This window comes from Alternaria burnsii, assembly GCF_013036055.1.
Source record: "Alternaria burnsii strain CBS107.38 chromosome Unknown 732, whole genome shotgun sequence".
NCBI classification, from domain to species: Eukaryota; Fungi; Ascomycota; class Dothideomycetes; order Pleosporales; family Pleosporaceae; genus Alternaria; species Alternaria burnsii.
In genome coordinates, this window is record NW_024066113.1 from 477,726 (window position 1) to 497,387 (window position 19,662).

Genomic DNA, 19,662 nt, shown 5'->3' on the forward strand with positions numbered 1-19,662 from the left:
CTTGTTAAGATACCATACTGGCGTTGGGGGGATGAAAAGCATATTTTTCATCAGCATTTCACGGCGTTTATATTACTGATCTGGTATCCCTTGGTGGTTGATTGAGGCACTACGTTGAGAACGAACAATAAAACTCCATACCCATTTTACCTATCTAAAATGCCTAAAATGCCCATGATATCATAAAAGTCATTGATGCGTATTCTTCTAAGCCACAACAAGCTCAGGCACCTGTTCAGCCGACTGCTCCATCTCTCCCCTCCACGCCCTTGCACTCCTTGGCCACACTCTCTTGTAGAGACTGACAGCAACAGCATCCATAGGGCTGATCTTGCCATCAAAGGTGGCCTTGAAGTATCCATGCGTACCCAAACTCTCCTTGATGAAACCGCTCCTTCCACGCTTCGTCCATAGAGGCAAACTCTTGAACCACTTGACGTCGCCGTCGTTGAAGAACATGTAGCGGACTGTCACAACACGCTTGTTAATCTTGTAGGGGTGGCCGGTCAAGATGATGCGCTTAGCGATGATGCGGTTGGTGGAAGGTGGGAGAGATGTGCCTGTCGCAATCAAGCGGAGTGAAGAGGGATGGTCGGGAGAGGGTGTGTCACGTGTAAAGAAGAGGAGGGGGACATTGCCCCAGGTCAGAGGGCCGATGAAGGACGCAATGGCCGACTGGCCAGGGTGGAGGAAGCGGGAGAATTTGTGCACGTTGTTTGGTGTGTTTCCAGCATGCGAGAATAGCTAAGAAACGGTTAGTACTAAATGGTAAAGTACACGGTCGTAGTAACTTACTGGGTTAATCACTATCCTCCTTGGTCCGCACTGCACAATCATCTCGGTCTTTGACTTGATCGGTGATTCATGCTCGGAGCTGAGCAGAATGCTGTAGTTGCAAGCTGTGCGCTTGTGCTCGTGTCTGAGCAGGGAAAACATGGCCATTGGCCGTGATTGAATTTCCTGGAATTGTAATGGGACGCCGCGAATGTGTACGCTTACCCGAGTTCCAGGCTTGACACCACCAGCCCATGCTTCGCGCATGAACTTGGTCGCTGTGCGCTTGTAGTCAGAGATATCGAGCAACCGTTGCCACTCCTCTGGCTCGTATGGTCGATCCTCTTCTGTTTCCCAGTGGCTGTTCTTCAGACTCTTCAATCCTCGGTAACGGATCAGACGCTCTCGCGCGTTAACATTCGGGTGCAATTCGATCTCATCAGGGAACTCCAGGTCTTCATCCTCTTCGGTTTTCCTGGACCTCCGGTACTCCTCGATCTGTGCAATCTCGTCCTCTGGTGATGGATCTAGGAACATCTCCGACTGCGGGTACTCAGATGGTCCACCCTCTGTCATGGCCTTGCCATCAACATCCATGCCTTCTACACCGTCTGCCGGGTGCGCAGGCTGACTTTGATTGTCTTCAACGTCCATCTCGTCGAAGTCCTCAAGATCAGAACCTGAGTCGGACATGTCGTCAAGATACCATGCAGACTGGTAGTTACTCGTGCCCTTTGGCAAACGCCTCTGTTTCGCAGGGGCGACCTCCTCTTCCTCGTCTGAAAAGTAGTGGTGATCATCGAGTAGAACACCCTTGCGCTCAGAGGGGGCGATGGACGTTGCGTAGTTGGTAACGTCATCCATGAGGGTCTCTTCTGGAGCGAGATCTGCCAGATCATCCTGGTCTTCCGTTGGACGTTCTAGAGTATCATCGCCCTCTGTGTCAACAGCCATCTCTTCCTCTTTGTTCTTCTTTCTCACCTCCAGCGGTGCAGCGACGATCTTGTCGACTTGGAAGTCGCCCCAATCTCCGACCTGTACTAGCCTGTCGGCTTTCAGTCCAAGACCTCGGACAACACCGGTAATGACAACGTCGCCAGTACCGTCCTCACTGGCAGCTGCCTTGCCACCAGGCCAGGCAATATCCTCAATGAACATGTAGCTTCTCTGGTCTCTCCATCGAACACCCTTTGTGGTAGTTGTGCATAGCGATCGAACGAGGTTTGCGCCTTCTTGTCGGTTGTCGAGAGAGTAGACGCGCTCGGTGGAGGGTAGCCAGTGGGTGATGTATGATTTGAGCGAGGAAACGACAGATGGCCTGGCTTTCGCGGGCTCGACCTTGTCCAGTCCTTGAACGACGGTGAAAGTGTTTGAGATACCCTGGCTTTCGACCGACTTCAGTATCAGCTCGCCCTCTGCATCGACCTCTTCATGCGCCGACAGGATGAAGACAACAAAATCAGCGACACGGCAGGCGTCGAGAGCCGCCAAAAGATCTCTCTTGACGATCAGGTATTGCACTTTCTGCTTGAAACGGTCGATGCTTGTGCGCGTCCATCCTGCCTCAGGAACCTCCTCTTCAATGTCCAGGCTGGAGTTCAGGCTGCGCACAGCTGCCGCGGTAGACACGTCTGAACACAGCGGGATAAGAGCGGTGATCCTCGGCGCACCATCCTTTCCGGCGAATACGTTGGAGGACTTTGCGTGCTCGTGGTCCTTGTTGATGCGCATCTGCTTGGCGCGGTTGCGGCGGTCGATCTTGCTCACGACTTGCTGGTGGGGGGTCTTGCGGCTGCCGAATTCGAAGGAGAGGGAGTTGACCTTGCCTATACAACACAGTCAGCAAAGCCCGGCCTGGTGGTGGTGAAGGACGCACCCTTGCTCTGCTCCTTGAGCGCGCCTTTGGTGGCATGGCGAGACTTGAAGCCCTTCTTCTCTTTCTTCGTGGTACTGCGGTGGTGGTGCGATTGCGCAGCGATGGGAGCCATGTTGTTGCCGCTGCCACCTGATTTGAACCGAAAAGGAATGGACGCCACTTTGACTGTTCGGTATCAAAGACAGCGCTACACTGCTTGGTGGTGGAGAGTGGGATGGCGATAATTTTGACCCGTTATCGATAAAGGTGCCTAAGTGGAATAATTTTGGTTCCTCGGCTGTGGCGTCATGCGCAACATCCCTGCATCCCAGCCCTCGCTCTCCTCAACCACTCTTCGCCTCACGTATTACACTCTATGCATTGCCTCTCCAAGCCTGAAAATATACGTTTTGCTTTGAAAGTACATGTCCGATCTGTCATAGCCACAAACACACGCCTTCAAACATGCTATACCTTTGACTTCCGCTGACGAAGCATGTTTTGGCAGCGACCAGCGCATGTAATGGAAGAGCCTGAAAGATGTTCACTGTGCCTAAGCATTACACCTCGATGGCTAAGTCAAGACAAACCCCAGGATCACCGTTGACCCTTGGAGAGAGATGAAAACATGTTCTCAGCACAACGGTGGGTTGCGCAATTATAGCGCCACGAACAGGTTAATCAGGTAACCAAAACCCCTCTTGGACCCTTACAGATCGTAACTTAACGATGTTTACGTTACTTCACGTCATATAGCGGTCGAAAGGTCATGCTGCCGCTCCATGATTCTTAGTGTGCTCTCCTCGTTCCCTTTTGTCGTTTTCACGGACATTTGCGGTGGACGCCTGTGTCGCTTCGACTATTCTCGACAATATTGAGTCTATTGCGGGTGACTCTTGCGATGCCCATACTGTCTCAAGAGGACACAAACGAGCTGGATGCAGGGTCGACAGGGCAGACCTCGAATGCAAGCTGCCAGACTTCCGCTGCGCAACAAACCTACCAGCGCGCCATTCCACGCAACCCAGTCAATCCAAATCCCCCTTCTTCACAAAATGTTCAGCAAACATCCACTCAACGCACTCCAGTCAAGTCAAGTAACGATACCTCCGCCAACGCTCCAGCACCGTATCCCTTCGGACCGGATCAAATTGTGGGCCACCCTACAGGCTTACAATTCCCTCGTGATAGGGCAGATGCAGTCAAAGTTCTCGTTCGCCTTCTCTTCGATATACTGGTATACAGCTATGATGTCGACTTTCACGAGCTCCATTTCGCTCTCGCTGCATCTTCGCCGCATCTGTGCACTGCGAACCTCTCTACTCGAAACACCAGTCTTTTGAATTTCCAGGAGATGCGTGTTGTCCTCGAGTATGCCGATGCCGTTCATAAAGCATGCGAGGCAGTCATCGATAACACCCAGAGTCTACTAAGAGATGAGGACCGCAACGTTATTATCGATCTCATCATGCAGCCAGCACAAACCCTTGGGATCGATGTAGCTTACGTTTTCGAACAGCTATACGCTTTCCGGTCGCACAGATGCGATAGTGGGAATCATAACAAGACACTACTTTATACCAAGACATCATTTTGGACACGACGGCGTGGCCTATTACCTGGCAAACTGGGTATGGACAAGAATCAAAAACTACTTGCACGCCGACTTGTCTCTGACGATATAGCTGTTGCACAGCTCGGCACAAGATCCAACGAGGCGCTCGCACTAGTTCTGGGCAAGGCAATCAAGCAATACAACAAAAGGCATTGCAGATATGGAATGGCCAACATTAAGCGAGATGTATATGCTGAGCCTCCATTTGTGGCGTTGAGAAAAGAGGTCATGTGGTGGGAGCTTCTGCGAGAAAAGTCAGCCCAGGATGGGAGCCAGCCTTCAAACGTAAAGATTCAAGCAGACTGGAGGATGAGTATGCGACCCAAATACGGAATCGCCGAGCGACACAACCGGAAGTTAGACAACCGGTCCTATCATGGGATGGGCGGTCTGCCGACTGCGGCACCGCGTGGGAACAGTCATAATACGCGTAGGCCACGCTCTTTTCATGATCTACAAGCTATACAGGAACAATCTGAAGCACCGACCAGACCACAGTCTGTATGCAACATACGCTCATATATTATGCCTCGACCAGACGCAGCTTGTCGTGGGCTATCGACGAACTTTCAGTAGGTTGCGTCGACGCTGAGGCATCTGGGTGATGAATCGATGGTGCTCTCGCAGTAAGATACTATACACCGTTCGTCAAAGACAGTGAAGGTCCCTAAGCTCATATAACGCGCATGGATCACAACCAGCTCCACTTTCCAAGTCAGATTGCTACAAATACAATACAACCAACACCCTCTATTCCAACCCAAGAATAGTAACTCGAACTCCTATTCCCAGAAACATACAATTCGCGCTTCGATACTTTCCCTCGGTTCCTCTCCCTCAGTCCCCTTGACTCTGAACGCCGTATGTGGACACCTCCATCCCAGCTCCTCCCTCTTCGAGTCCAACCCCTTGAACACGACCATTTCCCACGGCTGCATGTTACTCATATACCACCACTCATGCTTCTGTCTACTGTCTCCATGACTCATAACATAATTCTTACTCTTATTCCCCGTGCGACTAAACTCCCTTAGTCTGACCTGATAGTCGCTGTCTGGAACGGTGGTCGCATCGCACACGGCCAAGGGATCCTTTTTCACTGTTTTCAAGGGGCGCCAGGCGCCGAGGAAACAAAACCGGGAGGATTTGGTGAAGAGGGTATCGATGTGAGGTGGGAAGGAGAGCTCCATGAGAGTACCTGATAGGGCGTCGGGGGAGCCTTCGTAGTCGACGTGTGGGTGGCCCGAGGGGATGTCTTGCCAGCGGCCTTGGGCATCTTGAATGCCTTTTTCTGTGGGGGAAGAGTGGGCACGGATGACATGGTTGAATACGTGGGCTGTTGATGCGCCGGTTCTGTGTTGTTGGTGGTGTTAGCTTCTATTCCTCTTTTGTTTCTTCAGTCCTATAATGAACCATGTACGCGGGTATTACAATTTCTTGGCTACTTCTTCTAGCTCAGGGTAGTATTCTCGCTTGACATCTTCTTCGCTGCTGTTACGTCCTACTCTCTCTTTGCGTGGTAATGTCACGAACGTGAAGCCGTTTACATCCAAGTCGAAGGTCTTATCGGCCTTGCGTACATCTCTGATCAGCATAGGTCGAGTGTATTCATCGTTGTCATCTAGATGTTTCGTTTTCCATGCTGATTTGGGGATTGGCACGCCTGTGGCAGGGAAGTAGTTGATGTTGGCGACGACGTCGGTGCTATGTGGGTCTGGCTGCATTTTGTGGGTGACAGACGTGGTTTTCAGGTCTCGTACAAACGAAAAAGTGTAGTTTGATTTAGTTGAAGACTCTATCAGACATATTCAAGATTGTAAAGTATGCATAGCCCTGTTCGCGGATCCGCGGAATGCATGATGTTACGGGTGAAGTGGGGTAAGCACATGCGCGTCGCTCAGCCCAAGCAACAGGCATCTATCATGACTGAGTGTTCCAAGTCGTATAACAATCGTTTCTCATATCTCATGATCTGAAATTACCACAGATTTTGTCTAAACCGGTTTTTTGGCGTTACTCAAACACATTGCTTCTCTAGAGAATCGCCTTCAGGATGTCGATCTGCTCCATGACAGCACTCTTACTTGTACCACCAGTAGCGTTCTTCAGCTCTACTGCACGCTCATAGTCTAAGCACTCAACCACATCGTCGCCCAATCGCGAGTCGATGCCCTTGAGCTGCTCCAAGCTCAGCTTGTCCATGGGTACATTCTCCTTCTCTGCCAAGGCGACGACACGACCAGAGATATGGTGACCCTCACGGAATGGTACACCCTTTCGGACAAGGTAGTCTGCGAACTCTGTAGCCAGCATCTCTGGGGTGAGCGCGGCATGCATTTTGTCGGCTTGGACCGTCAGGGTTGATAGGACACCGGTGGCGATCTGAATGGAGTCGCTGACCGTCTTGATGTGGTCGATGAGAGGCTCAACAGACTCTTGCAAGTCCTTGTTGTAAGTTGTGGGTAGGCCCTTGATGGTGACATACAATCCTGCCATGTGTCCGAAAGCACGGCCGCTCTTTCCCCGGATCAGTTCCAGGGAGTCTGCGTTCTTCTTCTGCGGCATCAGGGAGCTTCCCGTGGAGTAGGCGTCGGCTAGTCGCACAAAGCCAAACTCCAGACTCGAGTAGATGATCAGATCCTCCGCCCAGCGCGACATCTTAAGCATGAGGCTTGACCCCCATTGCATTGTCTCGAAGACGAAATCGCGATCTCCGACAGCATTGAGGGAGTTTGGAAGCAGGCCTTCAAATCCAAGCTCCTTGGCCATAGCATGACGGTCGATGCCGAAAGGGTTGCCAGCCAGCGCACCACATCCCAGAGGAGAACGGTTCACACGCTTTATGACTTCGCGGAGGCGCTCGAGTTCGGACGCGAAAGCGGTGGTATGTGAGAGGATCCAATGCGACCATCGGATTGGTTGTGCCTTCTGGAGATGTGTGTAGCCGGGCATCAGCACATCGATCTCAGCCTCTGCTCGCTGTACTGATGTCTTTATGAGAAGCTTCAGGTAGCCTTCTAGTGTCTTGAGCTGTTCCCTCAGCCATAACCGTAGATCTGTTGCGACTTGGTCGTTCCTGCTACGCCCTGTGTGGAGCTTTCCTCCAATGTCCTTGCCAATAATCTCGCTGAGTCGTCGCTCGTTGGCGGTGTGAATGTCTTCATCATTGGCCTTAACCTCGAAGGTCTTTGACGCCCACTCCTCCTTGATCTGTGCCAAGCCCTTCTCGATGGCAGCGAACTCATCGGCGGTCAGGATGCCAGTGTTCTTGTTGGCGCGAGCAAACGCGATTGAACCGGCAATATCCTCGGCGTAGAACAGACGGTCGTACGGTAGGGAAGCATTGTACTGCTCCATGACTGGGTCAAGGCCCTCTGTACGCGTCTCAGTATCCAGTCATCGCAAGTGTTTAGCGGTTCAATTGAACCATTGGCTGCACAAACCTGTGAAACGGCCTCCCCAAAGCTTGTTCTCTGCTACCTTCTGTTCTGAAGCCATCTTGAGTATATTAAGAGGATAGGATTTGTGCAATTAGATTGTGACTGTTTGCGCGTTCAAGAAAAAGATGACGCTCCGCATCGGCGGCAGGGGTGCGATAGCGCTAAATGTCGCGGGGAACTTTCCCTTGTCCCCACTTCGGCTGCCCCTCAACCATAGACTCATCACCAGGTTCACATACACAACAATCATGCATTGTCAATTGATGGATAGTTCGATCTCAAGGTATCTTGCCAGTTCATAAGTAGTATACTGGAACATAGAATATACGCTATCGTAAGCACCACAAGAAGACAAATACCCAGTACTACTGTTTGCTTCGAACCTTATCGAAAGCTTGCTTCAGAACATCGTGAGATAAGCGACGCCAGACGGGCTTTCTGGCAGGTGCGTCCTCGCACAACCCAGCTTCTAACAAGCTCAAGCTGTTCGAGTGGTTCGGGTTGTGTTTGAATGGCTGCAAAGCAACATGCAACTTGGTTACAAAAGAAGGCCCCAAAAGCTCAGAGTCTGGGAAATCACGTGTTAATGGTGACACCACGCTATCTTTTCGCTCAGGAACTCCAACGGACGAGCCTCCAGATTCCTCTCGTTCTGCTTTGGCTTCTAGGTTTCGTACAGTGCTAGATGTCGGCGGTGGGCGAGGCGTCGGATGCACAAACCTTTGTTGACGATAATTGACGAACTTTGGTGGATCTAGCACTGGCATCTTGGGCTTCCGGTTGAGCGACTTGCAAAATCCTGCGTTATCATCATGTATGAGAAATTGAAAGATAACTAATATCTATTACAGTTACCATGTGATATAATAAGGATCATAGTAACTGCAACTATACGAGTGATGTGGTTACACAATGTTGTCGAAGTGCATGGTGAGTGTTCAGGCATGAACATATCCTTCATGTTCTTTCTGTAAGTGCAAGGAAGCTGTTCAGACTATTGCACGATAGATTCCGGCGCTGCTACAGTATCTGGTCACTTGAAAGATTGAGTTATGAGGGTTGTCATTATTCATTAGATATGGCGTCAACGCCAGAAAATGCTAAACAGAACAACCGTGGTATATAACTTGATCATGTGAATCGCTCCCTTGTGCTCTCAATGCGCTCTAGAACTGCCATCGCAGCTCACAGTCCTCCCACAACAGCACCAAGAACACTCAGACCGAGCAAGGCTGAGACCATCCAACTCCTACCTCCACTAATCCTCATGCCGGCACTAGCATATCCTGCCTCGTCATCGTTCCTTTTCGCACCAACTGCCTTATCTGTATTGAAGCAGCCAAAAATACCCATACCACTCGCACTGTCCTTCTCGTATTCCTCCATTTTCTGTGCCAAGCAACTCTGGACGATATCTGGAGAGTCGGTGATGCAGTACTGGAAGCAGCCGTCGTTGTCTTCGGAATTGACAATGACCGGTGTTGACGATGTTGAAGGTGATGATGTGGTTGTGTCGGGAGCGGAGTATGTGGCGATGGCGTTGATGTGGCCATTACAGCATGCGTCTAGGATTGAGGAATTGGAGCCACCGACAGGTACCGCGCAGGAGGGGAGTGTGGTGGGTGGTTGGGGAACCGCGGTGAAGGGCTGGCAGGACATTGTTGCGTAGATAGCTAATTTTCGTCGAGCTTGATTGTGGAGAATTTGTGGTATTTGCCCGGAATGAAGTGACAGTGTAAATGCAGCTCGAATTGTTGTTGGTGATAAGACACGACTTGCGCGCTGTTCGAAATGCTCTCGAAATGAGCAGACGAGAAAACTCGAAATCGATGGGAAAACTCCGTCGCTATGCTGGGACTTGACTAAGGAAAGAAGCAAGTGAACTTGTGAATGAAACACTGAGTTGTTCACGGAACACACTCAAAAGAAAATAACCGAATGGAACTGACGGAAGGAAAGAAGACTGTTTGAGGCTGAGATTAAAGAATCATCATCGCAAAGAACAGAGCCTCATATGTACATTGCCATTTTCTAAGAATATCTCAAGTGGGTAGGCGGATGGATAGGCGGGTAGTTGACAGCGCGAGATCTAGCGTTACGCGCCGACCCACCGGCTGCGCGACGCGTTGGTTGGCTCGCAACGTCTGGTCGATTTACGCGCTAGAACCACGGGCAGATCCGAAACGATGTGTTCTGTCGTGTTTGAAACGTTCTTATGCTGGTTTAGGGTAGTCGTCATGCTTTGTTATGTCCAATAAGTGTGTTAATTTGCTGAGTACTCGGGGGTCACGTGTGAAGGATCGAACCATCCATTTCCCTTGCCGCTGCACAAGGCAAATATGGATAGCTAGATGGTGAGCAAGCCTCACTAGTGGCTGGTGAGATCGAACAGAGTTGCGGCTGTGCGGATTGATTACAACTTGGGGTCTGTTCAGTGCCGAAACCCGTTGCCTGGGTATGGGAAGCTAGAGAGACGTGTCCATCTGACTAAACACACCACAGTAAATGGTGCTGGATCAGCCATGTACGCGTAGTCCATACTCGATGAATGCAACAGTCAGATCTTCCAACCCCGAGACCTGAATGTAACATGCCACCAACACCTTCTGAGGCACGGGACAGTATACACCTTCCAGCGTAGGACCAGCTGATACAAGTAGCATTATTCCTGATCGTTTTCATCCTCGTCTTCATGCGCGGCTGCCCATGGGCTTCTCTTGCGTAATGACGCGCCTCTCCTTTCAAGGAAGAATGGTATGGGCGCTAAACAAATTGCGATTGCCATCAGCACAAGGCTTGCGTTCCTGGTGCCTACGTTCAGAAACAGATGTCTTCCGACCAGTGGAAATCCAGCGCCAGCCAGGTTACGGATAAGTCCAATGCCAGCAAGTGCTGATGCTGAGTACGTTTTATACGCGTCTTCGGTGTAAGTAAGGGTCATAAGGACTAGACCGAGCCGTTAGCGTCATATATTTGATACCAAACGCCTGGCTGACTTACTCAGGGTATAGAATGACCATCCCCAAAATGCACTAGCGAGCACTGCGAAGAACGGATGTATGTTCGGCGTTGCGGTGAGTGCAAAGGCCAAAAGGGAAATCGGTAATACGATAGCTGCCGGCTTCGCGTGGTGCACTCGCGCCTCAGGGACATCACGATGGCCAGCCTGGGACACTTGTCGTTGGTAGTACCGTTCTTGGAAGATGTTCGTGATCAAGCCAAACGTGATGCCTGCAACTATCCCTAGGAAAGAGATACCGACGCCGATGGTATCAAAGCCGTATCCATTTGGACCGAAGATCATGTGGAATGCGCCGTTGAAGAGGAAGCTCAGGCCGTAGAGGAATCCGTTGTAAAGTGCACCGAATTGCACGATAGCCTCAGATCCCAAGAAGCGGAATGGGCGTGCGAGCGCTGTGCCGAACAACTGCTTTGGTCCTCGCTGCTTCATCTCATCCGGCACTTCCAGCTCCTCGTCCCCTGTCTGTAGGCGTAACGCGTTCGCTCTTCGTAAGAGAATGACGCTATGTCTAGTCTCTCCAAGACTGTATAATGCAAAGACCATAACAAACCAGAAGCCCAAGCAGATGAAGAATATGATCCGGAATACAGCATGCCACGATCTACCTTTTGCGATAAACGAGAAAAGGACGAATCCAGTAGGACTGCCACCTGTTGCCGCCCAAAGAAACCATGACTGTAGAGATGAAGGTACGAGGTTAGTTGATGTTTCACATGCATTTCGTACAGGCACAACTTACCATGGCTGGCCCAGTGTCATGATGGTGAAAGAGATCTGCGATGGTGCCTCCAAAATTCGAGATAGTCGTAGATGAAAAGTAGCCTGAGAATAGGCGCAGGACTAGGAATGGGCCTAATGTTTCTACGTATGTTGTTCCCAAAAGTAGTAGGAGAAAGATGCCGTAAGACACGATATAAACAGGTCTCCTTCCAAAGTACTCCGAAAGAGGAGCCAAGGTCATAGGCCCAAAAGCCAACCCAAGGACATACATGCTTAATCCCAGAACCGCGACGCTCGGTGAGACGCCCATGTCTTTCGCGAAATCACTCGCAGCAGGACTAAAGCCACTTGCTCCCCAGGAGACACTGAGGTCTATCGGAACAATAGCAGCGACCATCAGCCATTTTCGCGCTTTCGACCAGTTCCGTGGGTCGTCTGGGTCGTCTGGCTCGAATGTTATAACTTTGGTTGGAGGGCTCCGCAGTAGAGGCTCACTCTCCCTCTGGAAGGAACTCATCATTGCACAAAGGGTGGTGTATCCGTACGTCCCCCCGCTGCGAAGCTTGGCTGTGTATTGTATGTTTTGACGCGTGTTGTTGTTGAATCGTGTCACAGCTTGCGGGAACGATTAGTCCGATGATGACGTAATTGAAGATAGTCAGAAGGCCCGGGCCGCTGCTTGACGACTGTCACATGCTCACCATCATCTTCATTTATCGATTTACTTTACTGAGACATGGCCCCGGGATACTAACAACAGCCTGATCGAAAAATAAATGACTACACTTTTTTTGTTCGAAATCGCGAAGCCAGGCTTCTTTTTCCTGCCGACCTCAGGAACAGACGGAAAACACCATATCTATTAAGTTCTACACTGACCATCCATTGCTTGTCACCGAATGCTGTGTAACCACTCCTGACGCACTGCATGTACTGTATCTGGGTAGCCTGCATCGGAGCGCAACATCCGCAGTCATCGAGCCGACCCCGCCCAATTTACCCAGTGCCGCACACAACACCACGTAGGCTATCACAGCTGAGCACGCTGGCTTCTCCCAAAATCAGATGCTATTTACACACCTGAGCATGATATTCATACTGGCAGTCGTCTCCACTGAAACTAAAGCCTGCGATCACGACGATCACGTTTCGTTCTTGTGATATCCCATACCTCGTGTAATCTTGAAAGGCCATGTCTTTCCACTATCCTTTGCTTGGAGATATTCGTCCTGATACCAACTAGCATATACCTCAAATTCTCGCAATTCTTGTACACCTGCAATACTCAACGGTGCCAACAAAACATGCTTATATGCAGCATCAACACACGGTGCCCAGATCACCATGTCTATTCTCAAATGCTCCAGTCCTTCCATTTTCGAGATCTCGGACCACATCAATGACCAGGACGAGGCATTGCAAGGTAGATCGCCCTCAAGGAAGTGACTCATCTCCCATGTCTCTTCGTATGTCCATCTCAGTCTTACGGAACGGATAGTCTAGAATAGACGGGGCGAAAGCAGGCGAAGCAGGCAGAAATATGCTGTAAGGTTGGGAATTCGAAATGTGTTGCATGTGTAAATATATCCTGTCGCCTAGATGTATCTACAACAATTTCAATTAGATGCTGCGAGGAAAGTGATAATCATTGAACATCACTACTTACGCCATCTTACACGACTTTGGAAATCTCAAAAGCTCTTGTGCTTGACCACATCTCATCTGGAACGGGACACGCCTGTCTCCGTCTTCACGAAGCTCAAGCTGAAGTTCTAATCTGTCCATGACATAGGCATATACGAGCCTTCGCAGCTCCAAGGGCAGCCTTCCGAAGAAGAGCGATTGCTGCTGGGGTAATATAATGGCAGTTGAGCCGATGTCGAAGGCATCATCTATCTCTGCTCTTGGGTCGGGGAGACGTGCATGCCACGAAGAACTAGTCTCTGCTCGCAGTCTTCTGAGATGTTCTTCATCCACCCGCCTTTTCTTTGGTATCATTCGTTCATAAGGCACGATGATCACCGTCTCGATGATGTTGTCCTTGAGGGCGCGCATGAGCGCCGAGGTAGATCGCATATCCGTATATATGGAGGTTTCACTACACAGCACCTACGCAGTTTGGATACATCTTGTGCTGGGTGATATCTCATGTAAGGGCTGATGCCTGCGCTAGCCCTGGAGGTGTGGCGTAGCATGCTGCGGATGTTCAGGACGGCTAGAACACGGAACATATTCGACTTACTGTGTCCATCGTAGTAGACCACTCGAGGCAGCCTATGATTACTTGCTTGGAATTGCAGAGAATCAATCGTGTGCATGATAACAAGGCCGTACCGGAAAGTAGCACATTCCTTGGTTCCGTCATGACTCGCCTAAATGAGAGGCTATTCATGGGTACCGCCCACAAACAACGCCCGCCTGCCAGCAATCCTCCACACCTTCTTGTGAAGCCATAACCACTCATAATCGTGTATTTAACATAGTCTGCCCGTGTAAACACATCTTTGGGAAGGCACGAAAGAACATGTGGGCCGGTTCGACTTTCAACAGACCCTGTCCTCGGGCGCTTTCCCACCGAAGGGCCGATTAGCGTCACTACCCCATAGCATTCTGTCCTCCTTTACCCCGGATTATGGCTGGGATCAACGAACTTGGCTTCAATTAATTTTCCCGTGTACCTGGATACGAGGTGTATAAAAATGGGGAGGCAAGTGCTCCCCAGGGCAAGCAGTGCTCGTTGGCACCTTCCATCTACAACATGCGCTCCACCGTAGCAACCGCGGCGGCGCTTTTGCTGCCTTCGACATCATGGGCTTTCCTGAATGCGAGTCAAAACAATCGGAGTCTGACTATCGCCAATGACCGGCTCGTCGCGTCGGTGAGCAAGACAAGAGGATATATTAATGTCCTCACTCTTGACGGCCAGAACCTCCTTGGGACGGAAGACGGCAACACTGGAGTTGGTCCATATCTCGACTGCTACTGCACTCCAAGTGGCTTTTGGACACCCGGCCGGGGCAGCAATGTTCAGTACCAGCTGTTCAGTGGCAATGATTCTACTGGTACCTCATATGGTGGTATCAGCATGGGCGAGACCTACGCTCCAACTGGGCAGAGGTTGGAGCAATACTGGTTTTTGAGAGAAGGGGAGACAGGCCTACACACCTTTAGTCGTGTGGTTTACAACAACAAGACCACTCCGTTCTTGCGCAATCTGCAGGAGTTCCGCACACTATTCAGACCCAACCATGAACCGGCACTTTTCACGCACTTCGTCACCAACGAGAAGTTTGCTGCGCCTCGCCCGGATACCGAGGGTCAGATTACTGTCCAGGACGCTACGTGGTATCTGCCCAACAAAGAGAGTCCTTATGTCGAGGGAGTAGGAGACTACTTCACCAAGTACACTTTCCAAGATACATGGCGCGATCACAAAGCCCACGGTATGTATGCCGACGGTACCGGTAGCGCCAATGGCTCAACTTACGGCGCATGGCTCGTACACAACACCGTCGAGACCTACTTCAACGGTCCCGTTCATTCCGATCTCGTTGTCGATGGCATTGTTTATAACTACATGGTCTCCAACCACCACGGCATTCAAACACCCAACATCACGGATGGCTTCGATCGTACCTTTGGACCCCAGTACTTCCACTTCAACTCTGGCGGTTCGCTCGAAGAGCTTCGGGAGGACGCAGAGCAGTACGGTCTTCGTCCAGAGTGGAATGCCGAATTTTACGATTCCATCGCAAAACACGTACCAAACCTCGTCCCAACATCAGGCCGTGGTACCTTCAATGCAAAGATCAACCTGCCTGCCGGAGCCAAGAATCCCATCGCCGTCCTCACAGAAAGCGGCCACAACTTCCAAGACAACGTCTTTGACACCAAAGCGTACCAGTACTGGGAGGACATTTCCCCAGACGGCGAAGTAACCATTACCCGAGTAAAGGCAGGATACTACCGTCTCACCATCTACGCCGACGGCATCTTTGGCGACTACTACCAGGACGACGTCTCTGTATCCGCTGGAGAGGAGACTTCCGTATCGGCAACATGGATTCCCGAATCCGCAGGCAAAGAACTCTTCCGTATCGGCACCCCTGATAAATCTTCTGGTGAATACCGCCACGGCTACGCTCAATCGCCCACGAAACCTCTCCTCACAGAGGAATACCGTCTCTACTGGGGCGCATACGATTTCGTCGACGAGTTCCCCGAGGGTGTGACGTACAAGGTTGGTCAGGACGATGAATCCCAGGCACTCAACTACGTCCACTGGGCTGTCTATGGTGGCAAGGCGAACTACGAGCGCCCGGTACCTGTGCCCGATCATCCATATAACTGGACTATCTTGTTCGATACACAGGCGAAAGAACTGAGCAACAAGACTACCGCTACTTTCACTGTGCAGCTTGCTGGTGCGAAGACGGCAGCAGGAAATACGGATGTGTTCAACGCAAGTGAACCGTACTCGAATCTACCTTTTACCGTCAATGTGAACGGCAAGGACCTTGAGCCATGGATCATTCCGTCAGTCCCCTTGTCCATTATACCTTGAGGTTGTTACTAATTGAGATTTCAGATACAACCAATCCTCATCTTGCGCTGTCCGCTCTGCAGTCATCTGCTATAATCTCGCACACAAGTTTCTTTTCCCGACTTCTATGCTGAAGGACGGTGAGAACAGTCTGATACTGAGCCTACCGTACAACGGGACAAACTACGAGAGTGCGTTGTTGCCCGAGTCGGTGTATGTACAGTATGATGCGATGAGATTGGAGGTGAAGTAGTTAGATCAGTAGGCAGGAATAATTGTATCATGGTTAGGACGTGTTCTAGAAGCTCAGCAACAATACAACTCCTTAATATGCACCGCTAAATGTACACCTTCTGTTTCTCTTTATCGACGTTGTCCTCAGACTGCCATTAAGCTACCTCCTCAACCATCCTTCCACTGAATGGCTTCTGGGTCCCCTTCTGCATGTCCCCAGCGAATATACTGCCAACGGGAGCCTGAAGCCATTCATTAGGAACAGCGAGCTGAGTTCCCTTGGCATTCTGAATGTAGCGTGTGAAGAGCGGGTTTGCGCGCTCTGGCTCATGTTCCACCTCTTCTCCATCTTCGTCCACGTTCATCATAGATTTGCGGCCACGTTTTGGGGGCTGTTTTTTGAGGAGACGATTGATCGTGTCGAGCTAGAGATGAAGATTAGTAGCTGTTTCTTCAGATAAGTGGGATAGTGGACGAACCTTTTCTTCTTCATTCCTCTTCTCACTGAGATTCTTCCTTCGCCTTGCCATCTCAGCCCTTCGCATGGCGTGTTCTTCAGCTGTGAGGTGCTTCTTCTTCTGTGCCTCGTTGGAGAGTGCCAGGAGTGCGCCATCGCCTTCTTCATTGATGAGAGCGCGTTGTCGCTTCGTCATTTTGGTGACATCAGGTGTCTGGTCGCGGCTGGCATCCTCGTCGCTGTCCATGTCCTCGTCCATATCCCCAGTAGGTGTGACGCCCATGTCGTCGTCTTCCTCGCCCTCGGCATCCTCGTCTTCGCCTTCTGCGTCTTCCTCGTCGAGGTCGGAGTCGGGATCGCTGAGGTCGTCGTCATCGTCGTCGTCCATGGCCATTTCCTTGGCCTCGACTTTGTCCTGTGCTTTTGTGAGTTTTATCGCTGGCGCTGGTTGAACGGGGATTCCTCTGTTCGCGTTTACGGTGATTCGGGGCGCTGGTGTGTCCTCCATATCGTCGTCTTCGTCCCCTTCGGCGTCCATGTCCTCGTCCTCGTCGCCTTCAGCGTCTACCTCGTTCTCGTCCGAGTCGTCGTCCACGTCCATGGCGTCGACCTCCTCGGCGTCGTCGTCGTCGTCGTCGTCTTCGTCCTCATCGTCGCTATCGATTTCCTGCACTACACGACTACTCCGTGAAGCGCGTTTGCCCGCGACTATGTTATTCCTGCTGACGCCTGCCTTTGGCACAGCCCCGCCGGTGGCCTGTCTGATCTTGTTGGGGGATGACTTGACGGTGAGGTGTATCGACTGGCGCGTCTCTTCGGGCGAGGAGCGCTGTATGACGGCAGCAGCAGGCGACTGGTTCGCAGTGCCGCGACGTGGGCGGGTCGAGGAGGCGGTAGGGGTAGCACTGGAGGGTGTTGTTAGAGCTGGAGGTGCGCGCGACCGTAGGCGAGGCATGATTGCAGCGGCGTATGGGGAGGACAGAGCAGGACCGGCAAAAGCGGGAGAAGGCAGATAGGAAGGATTGCGACGGCGTCAGATAGCCCGTTCGTATCTCCGTACCGCTGACGTCGCGCAGGGATGTGCAAGCGGGTGGCACAGAGGTGGTGGTGGTGGTGGTGCAGAGAGGGCCCTCTTGGGTCGCAGTTGCTCTTTGGGGATGATGTACTCGACGCGCTGCCCTTGGCGATGGGTGCAAGTCATTCGCTCGCCTTGTCAGCCACATACCTGGTGCTGTTTCCTCTCGCATCCCATCCGTCGCCCTCGGATTCGTCATATTCGGTGCTTATGCGTCGCATCCGTTTGGCCGCGCGATCTGCCATGTTTATGATTGGCACAGGGATATTCTGGAGTTTTGGTGTTATTCCAATTGGTAGGTGCGACGATTTTACGCGTGTTGGTCTTCGGCCATGTCCTAACCTTCAGATGGAGATTCGCCGGGATCTTCCCCAGGTGTCGGAAAGAAGCTAGCGTTGGCCCGTCCCAAAACATGTGAGACACCAACAGTGCTCTCTCGCCTCATCACATTATCACGTTCACAGCAGTGCATGGGAGAGGCGCGTGTTTCAGGCAAATTTATATAATTATCATCATTATCCTCAATTAGATGGAAGGGCTACCTCGAGACGCTATCCAGACCGACAGTTCCTGGTTTAGCCCCATACAGCCTTGATGGTCTCCTCGAAATCCTCCTTGGGCACACCCAGCTTATCGTTCCACAGACCCGCCGATGAAAGGTCACCTAGTTGATGCTCCTTGGCAAATGTGGCACCCTGGATCAAGTATGGGATACCGCTATAGTCTCCCGACTGAAGCTTAGCACGCCCTTGCTCGATGTGCTCCTTCGCGCTGGCCTTGTTGACGGTCCACTTCGCACCAGTGACCTTCTCTGCCGCAGCCAACACCTCGTTCTGCGTTGTCTGGAATCCACTGACGTATACGTATTGGTTCTTAGTTAGATCTGCGTGCTCGAGTGCCTTCACGGTTGTAAGGCCAATCTGGTGGAGGTTGGTCGCCGAAAAGACAGCCTCACCATCGTCAAAGATGGTCGCAGTCTTAGAGGAGCCGTCAAAGCCTAGGAAAGCGACCCTGAGGCCCCAGTCGAAGAAAGGACCGGTGATGATGCTGGTCCAGCTAATCTCCTTCTCCTTGCTCTTGAGGTAGTTGACTGTGCCAAACTTGGCCTCAAACACGGGCACAATGTCGCGAGTGCGCTTGTCGGGTGTGTTGCTGCCATACTCTGAAGGAAGGAAGCGCTTCACTCCCGCTGCAATGGCGGCATCGATCAACTTGTTCTGATCGCCCAGTGCCATACCACCAACAAGTGAGACAACGGCATCTTGGCCCTGGAATGCCTCCTTTAGGCTGTCGTGGGAATCGTAGTCTGCGCGGATGACCTTGACACCTGAGGGGAAGGTAGACTTTGACCCTTGGCGAGAAAGGACGGTTGTGTTGAAAGAGGACTCTTTGAGGAAAGCGTTCAAGATGGAGGGACCGAGGTTACCACCCGCCTAACGTTGTTAGTCCATGAGTATACGGGCAGTTTGGGAGAGATGCATACTCCAATGATGATGACGTTCTTGATGGCTGCCATGTTGAAGTGTTGGTGTCGATGCGTGGATAGACTCGGTGTGTTATCTGACTATAGAGTGTATAGTAAGTTGAAGAAATGGATATCGCTGAGTTTGTGATCTATTAAGGTGATGAAGACGACCTCTTATATATGTCGCGACGAAGACGTGATTATGCAGTCCTATGATGCAGGTACAAGGCCCCACATCCTCAGTTCCTCACTTTCCGCGTTGCTTTCAAACCCGCGCTTTACAGCCGCTATGCTTTGCTAATGTACGCGTAGACTAATGGCGTACCTGAAGCTTGTCGCAGACAAGGCATCCCTGCATTTGATACTACCGTTGGTCGGTAGTTGGGTAGACACTCGGAGCGACTCGAGTCCTCCGCTACGTCGCTCTTCGACGAGCAAGAATTGTTGCTTTGGAGTCGGACT

At 51.3% G+C, this 19,662-nt stretch overlaps 7 protein-coding genes across 7 annotated transcripts; 2 read left to right on the forward strand and 5 right to left on the reverse strand.

Moving 5' to 3' along the window:
• Positions 1-207: 207 nt before the first annotated feature.
• Positions 208-2,762, reverse strand: GT037_005624 (duf-domain-containing protein; the record flags this gene model as incomplete). Its single annotated transcript, XM_038930671.1, has 3 exons — positions 208-744; positions 796-2,600; positions 2,651-2,762. The coding sequence occupies 3 exons, from the start codon at positions 2,760-2,762 to the stop codon at positions 208-210; spliced, it is 2,454 nt and encodes an 817-aa protein (XP_038786360.1).
• A 768-nt stretch (positions 2,763-3,530) lies between these two features.
• GT037_005625 (uncharacterized protein) lies at positions 3,531-4,820 on the forward strand (the record flags this gene model as incomplete). Its single annotated transcript, XM_038930672.1, has 1 exon — positions 3,531-4,820. One exon carries the CDS (start codon positions 3,531-3,533, stop codon positions 4,818-4,820), a length of 1,290 nt encoding a protein of 429 aa, XP_038786361.1.
• GT037_005626 (argininosuccinate lyase) lies at positions 4,768-9,343 on the reverse strand (the record flags this gene model as incomplete). Its single annotated transcript, XM_038930673.1, has 7 exons — positions 4,768-4,878; positions 5,045-5,597; positions 5,676-6,039; positions 6,329-7,618; positions 7,688-7,742; positions 8,068-8,483; positions 8,938-9,343. The coding sequence occupies 7 exons, from the start codon at positions 9,341-9,343 to the stop codon at positions 4,768-4,770; spliced, it is 3,195 nt and encodes a 1,064-aa protein (XP_038786362.1).
• A 1,003-nt stretch (positions 9,344-10,346) lies between these two features.
• GT037_005627 (polyamine transporter) lies at positions 10,347-11,946 on the reverse strand (the record flags this gene model as incomplete). Its single annotated transcript, XM_038930674.1, has 3 exons — positions 10,347-10,630; positions 10,685-11,381; positions 11,446-11,946. The coding sequence occupies 3 exons, from the start codon at positions 11,944-11,946 to the stop codon at positions 10,347-10,349; spliced, it is 1,482 nt and encodes a 493-aa protein (XP_038786363.1).
• A 1,075-nt stretch (positions 11,947-13,021) lies between these two features.
• On the reverse strand, positions 13,022-13,502 carry GT037_005628 (uncharacterized protein; the record flags this gene model as incomplete). The annotated part of the gene is made up of 2 exons (XM_038930675.1): positions 13,022-13,031; positions 13,093-13,502. 2 exons carry the CDS (start codon positions 13,500-13,502, stop codon positions 13,022-13,024), a joined length of 420 nt encoding a protein of 139 aa, XP_038786364.1.
• A 682-nt stretch (positions 13,503-14,184) lies between these two features.
• Positions 14,185-16,222, forward strand: GT037_005629 (polysaccharide lyase-like protein family 4; the record flags this gene model as incomplete). The annotated part of the gene is made up of 2 exons (XM_038930676.1): positions 14,185-15,962; positions 16,015-16,222. 2 exons carry the CDS (start codon positions 14,185-14,187, stop codon positions 16,220-16,222), a joined length of 1,986 nt encoding a protein of 661 aa, XP_038786365.1.
• Positions 16,223-16,358: 136 nt separating this feature from the next.
• GT037_005630 (nad-binding protein) lies at positions 16,359-19,251 on the reverse strand (the record flags this gene model as incomplete). Its single annotated transcript, XM_038930677.1, has 5 exons — positions 16,359-16,628; positions 16,683-17,565; positions 17,886-18,004; positions 18,323-19,168; positions 19,219-19,251. The coding sequence occupies 5 exons, from the start codon at positions 19,249-19,251 to the stop codon at positions 16,359-16,361; spliced, it is 2,151 nt and encodes a 716-aa protein (XP_038786366.1).
• Positions 19,252-19,662: the final 411 nt, after the last annotated feature.